Here is a 12,071-nt window from a genome sequence, read left to right as displayed (position 1 = left end):
ACTGATGATTCTGAAAGCAACCACCAGATGGCTCCCCAAAGTTATGAAGGATGCATAATTCTTTGAACCTCTTGTAAACTTTAATACACATAATTATAATGTAAAGACTTGATGATAAAATTACCATCTATACATTTTTGGGGGGGAAAGCTCTCATGGTCACTGTTGATAGGAAACCAAAAGGTTTTCTCTCTAACCACAAACGCCCACTTGCATGTGTTTCTAAAAGACTCATTTCCTAAAGCTGATGTGAAAAAGCAGAAATGGCTCATGCATCAATCTGTCTGACAAACAACTGAGAATATACACACATCACAACACCGGGAGAAAATGCACCGTAGAGCCACAAGTGAGTTTTTAACTCCTAATCAAAATTAGGACAGCTCTTCAGTTTAAATTGAATTATGTCTGAGTGTTCTCAGGAGCCTGTTTACAAATGTACTTGTTCTGTTTGTACTCTCTCTCTCTCTTTATGCGTTCACATGAATAGGTCTGTTTATTTATAAAAGTCATTTCCTTGTCTATCTGTTAACATTTCATATTTGGTTGTGTAGTTTCTCTTTTCACTAATTCATGTTGAGATGGTTTTACAAACATTGTTTTTGCATCCTTCAGGTTTGCTCCTTCAAATAAAGTGATGTGTTATATAAAAGCTCATAATATATGTAATTAAAAATCTTCCTTTCTTAAAAGTTCTGTGGTAGGCTACGATGGTATCAGATGATAATGTCATGGTACTGAAAAGTTGGCATATTAATGTTCTAGTTTTCTTTCCCCCCATGGAAACCAGTGATATCTTAATACTGTGGTAAGTACATGTCATGTTGGAAGTATAATGGATATCAGAGGATGGTATATGTCACAGTACTTTTTGTGAGAGGTGGTACATGTTCTAAAACAATATCATTGTACTCAGATACGCCTGAGTACTGAGGTATGGGAATTTTGATATACAATACTTATTGATTACCATATGTACTATGGTAGCCCATATGGTATTCCAATGTACTTCAAAAAATAACGTATTATTTGAATAGTAGTGACTGATTACCATATTTATGTACTATGGTATTTTATGGTAGGCTATTTATTTATTTTTAAATACCAAGCTACTTAAAAGAAAACCATGGTACTATCATCTTACATGTCCGTGTTTGCCATAACAACATATACCACAAAAGGGGGGTAATAAAGTAGGGTCTCGGTAAATTCTTGCCTTCATTATTTTGTTAATTCTACTGGATGACGATTGCGCGCCTCCGCCCATTGATCAGCGGCGCGCTCCAGGCTTCCTTTTGTCCAACGGGCCACCTCAGTGGAACATTCCATTTTGGAAAAGAGGGGAGTACAGCTTGGTTGTCTTTCCTTAAGTTTTACTTTATACAACAATACAGCGCTGCTATCACACCCGGCGTAGACAGCTATATTAGATTCTAAATATTTTGTAATGCAACTATATAGCTCGTAAAAAAGACCCTCGGTCGCGTTTGGGTGAAGCGAGGACACCCGTAAGTTGTTTTGGGAGCGGCGAAGAACCCCTCAGTTCTCCTAGCGAGCAGTGAGATGAGATGGGCGGGAGAACACGCGGGGACGATGCTGCTGTTCCGGGGAATTTGATCGATTTGAGTCTCCTGTCTGAGTAAATTGTTTTTGGATGTCACAGTAGTGACAGTATGTATCTGTGCGGGATTTGTGGAGTTGTGTGAGGACGCGCAGGACATATTTTCCTTCTCCTATTCCTCCTTTGGCTGTTTATTTGGGGTTCTCCACTCTAACGTCTCTCAGTCTCTGGCGTCCGGTGGTGCTTTTGCGCGATCCAGGTCATTAACACACTGTTGCGAAATAAAACCAGGATGTAAGGAAAAGCGTTGATGTGGGAAGAAACTTTGGAAACGCATCCTGATCCAAACACGGAGCCCTGCTGGTCCCTGCCGCCTAAGCTGGAGATAGGGATGGTGGTAAGTTCTTTATCTGTATTAAAACCTTCACAATCAACCTCAGTGTTTATTGGTTTTCCACAACAGGCCATTTCAATTGCCTCCACTTTCTCTCACTGATGGAGTTCGTTGTACAGATGCAGTTGTTGCCATTAGTTACAAGATCAGCATCAGCAACACACTGCATCTGACAAACTGCTATTGTCCCTCATCTGATGTTGCTAGAAAGTGGTTCACTGTTTTTTGTGGGGTTTGAGCCCCTCCCTGTTAACCATTCCCACCCAGCCAGCCCAGCACTATTCCACTGGGAGTACAGCTTCTTTACTGGGTATAATTTCATTTATCTGCCATTGTGATGTGCTCATCATCAGTAACTGTTTCAATATGCATATGCTTCATCTTTTGTTTAGCTTCATCAAAGAGACCATCCTGATCTAACAAAGACATGTCCTGAAACTCCTTGTCCCCTCTTGAATATTCCTGGTGGCAGGAAACATGCGTTTAGTCATTCTACAAAGGCTATTTGAGTCGTCTAGACTAATGTTATAGATCTGATTACTGTTTGCTCAGTGGTTTGTTTAAAAGCAGTGGACCTACCGGTTCTTCTGGAGACAAACTAAATCACAAACACACTCCGTTTGTTCATGCATATGGCTTGACTTCTTGGGAAAGCACTGGCCTGTAATGCTTACTCAGTCAACATTGGCTAAGACTAGTCATCGGTGGAAATGTAATAACGTGTAGCTAAAAGTCTTTGTACATCACCACAAAGAGTTGCAAAAAGCCTAAGGGAAATTCTATGATTTCGACATGTTAAAAAAGGTGGGATGATAACATTCACTAGGGGTGTGTTTACACAACAACAATATAAGCCTACTAAACACGTAAACGTTTTTCTTTTCGTTTTTCGTGTACAGACAACAATGTTGTTAAAGCCCCGATCTGCGAAAACGCTGTATTATTCATGCCAGGCCAGTAGTTGGCGATGTCACTTCGTAAAGAAACACTGCACGTCTATAGACTGAACATGTGATACGCGTGGTCGTCACCATTTTCACAAATTTTGAGTTTTTGGTAGTTTACACAGAGACGATAATGGTATTGTTTTCAAAAACTTGCACTTTGAAACCCGTTTTCAAAAGTTTGATTTTTCGGGCCCCCAAAACGCTGTGGTCGTGTAAATGAACGGCCAAAACGCATACAGAAGTTTTTAGTGGAAAGCAGTGTTGTGTAAATGGCCCTAAACCACCAACTAACCAAATTAGTTTGTTGTGTCTTTTAGCTGTGGAGTTTCTTTTGCCTGAATCTATTGGCTTTACTGTTAGTTTTTCATCTGTACATTTTGTTAGTTTACTCTCTCTCTCTCTCTCTCATGTATTTTCAAACCATTATTACTTTCTTTCTGCTGTCGAACACCAAAGGAGAAGAATATTTAAAGAAAACAATGGAAGTGCATGGGGATCAGTGACTGTCAAGCAATCCATACAAAAGGTCACAAGTCAAGTTATAAGATCAAAACATTCAGACAAAAATTTAAAATCTTGCTTGACAGCCGTGGTCTCTTTCATTGCATGGCAAAAGTAGCTTGGACATTCACAGCAGAAATTAACAGAAGAAGGAAAGACTTACTGAAAGATGCAAGGATGAGCAAAAGGATGACAACATTAAAAAATTTCGGTGCACTGTGTATTTAAAGGCACAGTAAGTAATTTCTGAGAAACGCTGTTGAGAATTTAAATCAACACCTAAACAAACAGTATTGCAAATATTTGCAATAAGTGGATTGGACCGATCCACAGAGCACCAAAAATCTCTTGTAGCCAATCGGCAATGGGGGCATATGATGGGGCGGAGAGATCGTTAGCAAGATGGACATTTGCAGAAAGATTGTAAAAATAGAGATGGCTGCGGTATTACCAAAGAGGGAATGGTCAGAGGAATAAGAAGTGTTACGATCAGAAAAGAGCTAGGACTACACGTGTTAAATATTGGAAAAGCTTGCAGTGCTGAAAAGATGTGAGAGAGCGGAAGGCCTGAAAACGAATACTGAGGTTGCTTTGTTGCTGTTCGATACGTGAGTAACATTGGTTTTTGCTTTTTACAGAACCAAGCTGTTGTATGCTGTTGTTGTTGATTCACCCATACTTGCGCGAGCTGTCTGATGCGCCAGCTGTAGTGGTTGCATAGCATGCTCATTATTTTGGGAGCGGAGCAATGAAGGGAGTTTGTTTGTTTGGGTGTCGATTTCAAATATCAACATTGTTTCTCAGAAATCGCTTACTGCAACTTTAAGTAGCTGTCTAAGGTTTAAGTAGGGCTAGGTGAAAAAAACGATAACGATAATTATCGCGATATAATTTTCCTCGGTAAAATGAAAACAAGATAATGATAACAACTAATTTTTTTGGGCCATATCGCCCAGCCCTAGTTTTAAGTCCATAGAAGTTAATTCCTCTGTTGATTTGATATCAGTGTTTTGTTAAGGTTGGGATTATTGGGCATGGTCAGATCTGAAACAGCATACAGAGAAAACTCATGACTTGAGCGAGTGAGACACTGGGTGTGATGAGGCAGTTGGCGATCAAGGTGTTTAATTACCGCCACAGCATCCTGGTCTGGTGGAGAGTGTGTGTGGGAACTTGGCAGTGTGTCCGTGGACGTTCCTGTTTGCAAGATTTACGATGGATATTTGGGAGTCAGAAAGCCATTATTTTTCATTCTTGTGACTGCACTGATTGGATTTTCTTGACACTGGCAATCGTTTGGCAGCGGAAATCAATACAGTTTGACTCTAATGTGGGATAAAGTTCCTCCTTAATGTTAAATTTCTAGGTAAAGCTTGGCACAGCCCACATGTAGACTATCTTGAAGACCAGGCACAATTTAGCCTAGTCGTTAATATTTAAAGAGCCATTGGCTGTATTCCAGAATACATACTTATATAGGCTAATCGACGAATGCTTAGATATTAAATTAAGGTTTCCAGTGCAAGCTTAAGAGGAATAGTTCACTCAAAAATTACAATTGACGTTATTTATTCTTGTGTTTGGAAGTTTGGAATCTTTACACAACTCTTTTTCATATTATAAAAGGCTTGAACTATTGCACTTGAGTCATATAGGCTAGACTAAGTTTATATTGTTTTTGGAGCTTGACAACTTGTCACTATGAAGTGTTGGTGTATAGAAAAATGTTTGTCATTCAAACATTTTAATAAAGAAATAAAGAAAATATAACCGCTTTTAGGTTTGGAACAAGTAAATATAAAATATTAGTGGAGTACATTTTAAAGGTATTATATAATAATAGTTAACCCAAAAATGAAAATTTTGTTGTATGAGTTTCTTTTTCTGTAGAGTATAAAAGAAGATCTGTTGGGTAAACAGACAGCTGATGGCAGCCATTGACTTCCATAGTAGGAAAAAAAATTACTATGGAAGTCAATGGCTACCGTCCACTGTCTGGTTACCAACATTCTTCAAAATATCTTCATTTGTGTTCAACAGAAGAAAGAAACTCATACAGTGTATTCATAGATGACCTGTCCAACACTGTTATGTGATGTTTATATATCTGAAAAAAAAAACTTTGATCTTTCAATGGCAAAAGCCCATTTGGAACCACAAAGGAAGGATGCAAATTAAAAGGAGCCCATCAATATGCAAATACAGCCCCACACGGAGACATGAATAGAGCATCACATGCTCATAACCTCAGAGAACATGCTGTTTGCACCAGAGACAGCTGTGTTACGCAACCTCCATCCTTCACTGTAACTTGGGCTGCGGCAATTACATAAAGATCTCATGTATGTTAAAGAGAGAGGGCTGAGAGAAAGGGAATAATGCCCGCCAATCTTCATTTCCATCATTATCTCATCCGTTTCCTGTTTACCATTCGAGTCGTGTGTCTCTCAGACACGTCCCCCAACTGCTCTTTTCTCCTTGGATGAAAAGGTTGCACATCTATCTAGTGCATTCTGTGTTTTGCAGTTGCATCACTTGGATTACATATTGAGGTTTTATATGAAGGTTCATTTAGGGATTCACTCACAATTTGCTGTTGTACTGGTGGTAAATGATAGGGGTGTAACAATATATCGTGTCACAATATATCGCAATACAAAAATGCAACAATATGTATCGAGTATATGTATTACTGTGCGAGACAAAATTAAAGTTTACAGAGTTTCAGTGTCAGTACTGCAGTAAACTACTATATATAATGTTGAATATAATGTATAATAATGCAATGGGGGAATATTTGTTGGTCCTGATAATGCCAAATGTCTTATGTTACCTGTAAAAATTGGCCTACATTATTTTAAATATATCTAGCCAGTGACAGAGTGCAATAATTCTCTGTTTTCAGCTTCAGAATCATGAATATTTTTATTCTGGTGTCATCATCGTCCTGTGCATTGGGTTACCAGCACCAAGTCCAAGCCTATATTCATTTACACCCACAACCAAATTTAGCATTTTAATCAACAGTACATTTTTTGTTAACCTTTTATCATATGCTTTGGCGAATCGCAATAATATCGTATTGTGATATGTATCGAATCGTGACATTAGGGTATTGTTACACCCCTAGTAGATGATGTACACATGTGTAGAGCTGGTGCTAAGGAGATGGTTATGTGGTTTAATCTTCAGGAAAAGTGAAATTTGTAGTTCATGCACATGATGTTGGAGATTCCTTTGTTTTAGATGTTGACGTCTTAAGTTTACTCACCCTCATGTTACTCCAAACCCATATGATTTTCTGTCTTCTGTGAAACAAAACAGGTTAGGCAGAATGTTTATGCATGTTTTTCCATGCAACAGAAGTACTAGCCAAGTTTCATCCAGTTTTTGAGTTCTGTTGTGAAAATGTTTGTGAAATTTATTTGTTATCTCCAGTCTGTTTCCATCCAATTGGCCTGATAAAATGGTGTGCACAATGAAGTCCAAATTGTCGTCTAGGTTTTGGTGTATTGCAAAAGAAATCTGCCATTGTTAAAGTTTTACTCTGGATTGGAACAACAAAAACTGATTTCGGTCTGATTTTCTATTTTGTTCTGCTAAACATTTTGTTCTTTTTTTTGTCCTTTGAATTGTTTGTAATTCCTGCAAGAAAAGCAGCCTCAAAATCACTTGACTCATTGCATGATGTTCATGGGATCGTAAAAATACTTACTGATTACGGTACAGAATTTAGATTGTATTAGGCCATTTCACTGTGTATGAAGTCCAAATTGATTTTAAGGGTGCTTCGATCAGGATTTTTGGGGCAGATCATCGATTACTGATCAGTGGAAGCAGTATTGGCTTGGGGTGTAACGATACACTCATGTCACAATTCGACACAAATCACGATACTGAACTCACGATACGATACTATCGCGATATTTTAAGCCAAAATAAAGACCTTTTTTTATTATTACTTTATTATTATTATTAAAATAATATTATTATGTTATTTTATTTTATTATTATCAGGACCCACAAATATTCCCCCATTGCATTATTATACATTATACTCAACATTATATATAGTAGTTTAATGTAGTAATGCCACTGAAACTCCTTAAAGGGATAGTTCGGCCAAAAATGATATTTAACCCATGATTTACCGTAGATGGATGCTGGCGTATGGCGTCGGACGTAGCGTAGGAAGCGCCGTGATGTAGAACGAACGTAGAGTTTTGTTTTGCTCTGCTCTCTGGCTGCGCTGTCACGTTCGTTCTACGTCACGACGCTTCCTACGCTACGTCCTATGTCATACGCCAGCATCCATCTCCGTGAACGTGCGTCGACCGCTACCGGAAGCCAGTTATTTTTGTTTATAAAGTTTTAAATATGTATATTTTTACGACAAAACCGCACGGTTTACCCTCAGAAGGCCTTCGTTTATCCCCCTGGAGCCGGATGGATTACTTTTGTGAAGGATGCATGCACATTTTGGGACTTGAAGGAGGTGGGCCCCATAGTTTCACACTATAACCACTGAAAGATCTAAGACATTTTCTAAAATAACTGAAAATGTGTTCGTCTGAAAAAAGATTGACATATACATCTCGAACGGCTTGAGGGTGAGTAAATCATGGGTTAAATATAATTTTTGGCCGAACTATCCCTTTAAACTTAATTTGTTTTACTCATGCAGTACTCTCGTTTTCAATGTGGGCATTCATTGGATCTCTTACACAGACAAGCCGTGCGCGCACAGGTGTTCTCCATGTCCCTTTTCTCCCGCTAATAATGCACTGTACAGGAATAAACCATCTAAAACGCTTTGAATAATCTTACTACTAAAACGAAATGTGATATGGTGATTTAAATGATGTTTGTTGAGGAGTGCCGTTCCAGCGCGTGTGCTTCAGATAATCAAAGCAATATAAATAAGCAGATATTGTAAAGAATGCTGGTAATCAAACAGTTGACGGTAGCCATTGACTTCCATATAGTGTTGCTTTCGTCAACGAAAATTATGACGAAATATTGTCGTCAACGAACCTTTATCACCTGACGAAAACTAGACGAGACTAGACGTAAATGCATGGTCATGTGACGATGACTAAAATACATGTATAATGCAATATCGTTGACGAATAAAAACGAGACTAAATGTGGTTTAAAAAATAAAAACTATGCTAAAATGTCTCTTCATTTTCGTTGACCAAAACGAGACGAGACGAAATGTAACGTCACGACGAATGAGAGAGTTGTGCGTGAACCCATAGCTTTGTCGGCTTTAAATTCTGGATTGCGATCTGGTCACCCGATTATCAGCGAATTTAACCATATATTACTTCATTAGTTATTCTATTAAAATGTCTCATTGATATATTTGACACATTCATAATCATTACTTTTGCTGGTTCTTTGTGACAGCTGATATGTGCGTTATTGGCAGCGTCTCTTGTTACATGAACACGTCACCGCATCAGCGCCAGAACATGGAGATTTTATTTTAGAGTAGATATAATCGCACAACCTATTCGATATTTTATAATTAAATAAACTAATCGAATATCCAAAAATCGTGACTCATCCCTGCATGGAATCTCTTGTTTCTTTTCCCAAATCTTCACTCACGTCTCACCCATTTTCTAAAGGTATTATAAACGTTTCTTGGTTCGCTTTTAATTAGGCCTATTATATTCGTATTCTTTACTGTGGTAAAGTAGAAAAACGCTGTAGGACAGATAGCCTACATTTGTACTTGCATGTCAAATTCTTTTTAACACAGTTTGTGCTTGTTATATTAGACATTGGGCGCGAGTTTAGTTGTGACACGTGTGGGTGATTTTTAGTTTCACTTTCTCTGGCAGCGCAATCTCAAACACAGCCTAAATATCTCGCCCTTGTGGAGGATAAAATTCGCTCTTCAAACCAATTTACATCAAGTAGAAAACACGAAGATATCATAAAGAGATCGATATCTTCGTGTTTTCCTGCTCGTGTCCCACATCCCTCTCAAAGCGCAGAGTGTATCACGCGTCTTTGTGTGGAAATATAAAACGAGTTTTTTTTTTTAATAACCCCCCAACCACCGCCGGTAGTTGGTCCATTACCGCGGTGGTAAAAAAACCTGCCACCGTCACAGCCCTAAATATAGGCCTACTAAATAGCCTATAATAAGATAGCCTTGTTTGAAATTCTATACTGACTGGGTTAAATAGAATCGCAATACTAAAAATAGACTAAAATACAATTTTCATTGACTAAAACTAGACTAAAATGTCATCAGTTTTCGTCGACTAAAACTAGACTAAAATGTCATCAGTTTTCGTCGACTAAAACTAGACTAAAATGTCATCAGTTTTCGTCGACTAAAACTTGACTAGACTAAAAAGAGTATGAATGTGACTAAAACTAATAAAAACTAAAATGACAGCCTGACACAAAGACTAGACTAAAACTAAAATTAAAACAGGCCGCCAAAAACAACACTACTTCCATAGTAAGAAAAAAAAATACCATGGAAGTCAATAGCCTGGGTTTCCCCATGCTGCCTTGCACGCAGCGCGATTTTATTCACACTGCTAGGCAGCCTGGACACCATGGACCAGATTTTCCCCTCAAAAAGGGAACCAATCACAGAACGGGGAGGGAGCAGCAAGACGATGACGACGTCTATGCGACACACCGAAGCAGTTTGTTTATATCTATGGATCCAACATGGCAGCAGACGCAAAGTTACCTTTCGATGCAGCCTTAGATAGTGTTCTATGTAGTTTAGAACGCAAGTTTATTTCGTCTTCTTCCTCGTCGAATTTCTGTCGCTCTACATACGTCATCTGGTATAATTGAAACGATTGGCTATGAGCTACGTACAGGCGCATTTGATAGACATTCGTAGCGCCCAATAAACGGCTCTGGGCATTCGTAAACCACGCCTCAAATACGAGAAAATGAACATGTGGTTCCCAGACCACGTCTCAATGAGACGAGGTCTGACGTTAGCCAGGCTAGGAAGTCAATGGATACCGTTAACTGTCTAGTTACCGACATTCTTCAAAATAACTTATTTTGTGTTCAGCAGAAGAAAGAAACTTACACCAGTTTGGAACAACAATTTTTGGGTGAAATATCCCTTTAAGCTTCTGTGTTTTAAATGGAGAACTAATATTTCATTCACATCAATTATTGAGCCCTGTAGCTGGCCTACAGTTATTCTACATCATCAAAATGAGCGCCTGAGTGGTGTATTCATCTCTCCGCCAGCAAGCCTGTGATGTCATTGTAGCTTTGTATTTCTCTTGTCTTCATTCTGTGCAGTGGTTCTGTGCTTTACGTTGCTCTCGTCTTAGGTTGGTGTCTGGGCTTCAAGCTCAAAGAGTGTTTTAGATCTTATCAAAAGAGACAAAGGAACAAAGTGAACTTAGTGTTTGTGATGGTGTTTTAGATGTACTGGAGTTCTGCGAGGCTTTCGCAGACTTTCGTCAAAATTTATGTAATGTACTAAAACCCAGTGCAGTTTTAAGAGCGAACACTGACTAAATAACAAAGATATGTTGTGAATCTTTTTTTTTTTTTTTTTAACCACTGATATCTTGAGAGCAGACATGCATAAAATTGCCTAAATCTTTGCAAACATATTACGAAGTCATAATAGAAAACAGAAACCATGCATAATAAGAGGGTTTCAGTAGATTGTGGAAATTAACCAATGGGGAACTATAACGAATGATGATCGGCCAGTTGGACACAATTATTGACCAATATGGCCAAATAGCAGCCAATATTTTTGTCTCACTATACTAAAATATTCCCAAATCACAGGTTTTGTCTGAGTTATTTTGTAGAGGGTTAAACTTAACTTAATTAGGTTAACTTAACTTAACTTAAGTTTCATAGTTTCTGTGGAGATGTGGATGCACTAAACTAAAAAGTGCAGATTGTGTCTTTCTCAAAAATAAAGTGTCAGTCAGATTTCTTGTTAGCAGGTTCAATTCCATTGTTGCAATTAAAGTTTTTTGTTTTATTGTTAATTTTTTACAGATAATATCGGTTATTATAATTATCAAGACATAGGAAGTGTCTAGATAAAATCCCCATTAAAATCAGTAATTTTGCCATTAGACAATTGTGAATTAATTTAGTACAAGTAATTTTTTTTGGTCATGAAAGAACGTTGAACTAGATTTGTGGTAAATATTTCTGTGGTACTTATTTCATACTTATTTCATTATTCTTGGGCAGACACAGCTGTGCCAGTGACCTCTTTCCCAGGCTCAAGTTAGAAACGATGCCCCCGGGGCAAATGACTCTGAGTCAGTTCAGCCACTAGAATCATTCTGCCCTGTCAGCCCACATTTTCTCATAAGACTGTGTGTGAGCCTCATTCTTGAACACATCTTTAGATTTTCTCACTGAGTCTCATAGAGTATTCTTGGGTATGAAGATCTCGTTCATTTCACCCTGTTATATTCTAGTCTTCAAGAAGGATGGTGTGAGAATTTTCGTAGCTGGTGATTATTGGGCCAGTTCTGCATTGTTACTACATCCTTGTTTTTATGCCTTGGCTGGTTACTTAAACATTTGGTTTTCTGTTATGTTTTAAACATAGTTTTTAAATATTAAAAGGCTGATTTATTGAGGCTAAAGTGTTAATAGGCCCAGAGTTAACACGATCTTCTTTTCA

At 38.1% G+C, this 12,071-nt stretch overlaps 1 protein-coding gene across 7 annotated transcripts in view; it reads left to right on the top strand.

Moving 5' to 3' along the window:
* The first annotated feature begins 72 nt into the window (after window positions 1-72).
* Window positions 73-12,071, top strand: part of arhgap33 (Rho GTPase activating protein 33) — a 59,325-nt gene continuing 47,326 nt past the window's right edge. For 4 of the 7 annotated variants that reach the window (XM_084385423.1, XM_084385421.1, XM_084385418.1 and 1 more), the window contains exon 1: window positions 73-349. Coding sequence is in view for 3 of the 7 variants with exons in the window: in XM_084385418.1 (XP_084241544.1) it covers window positions 331-349 (19 nt within the window). In the remaining 4 variants the exon portion in view is untranslated. Of the gene's footprint in view, window positions 350-1,349; window positions 1,959-12,071 lie in introns of those variants that run through there. The other 3 variants (XM_084385419.1, XM_084385420.1, XM_084385422.1) reach the window with 2 other exon arrangements.

Source organism: Rutilus rutilus, assembly GCF_951802725.1.
Source record: "Rutilus rutilus genome assembly, chromosome: 17".
In the NCBI taxonomy this organism is placed as follows: Eukaryota; Metazoa; Chordata; class Actinopteri; order Cypriniformes; family Leuciscidae; genus Rutilus; species Rutilus rutilus.
The sequence above is the reverse complement of the archived record's forward strand: the minus strand, read 5'-3'. Positions and strand labels throughout refer to the sequence as shown.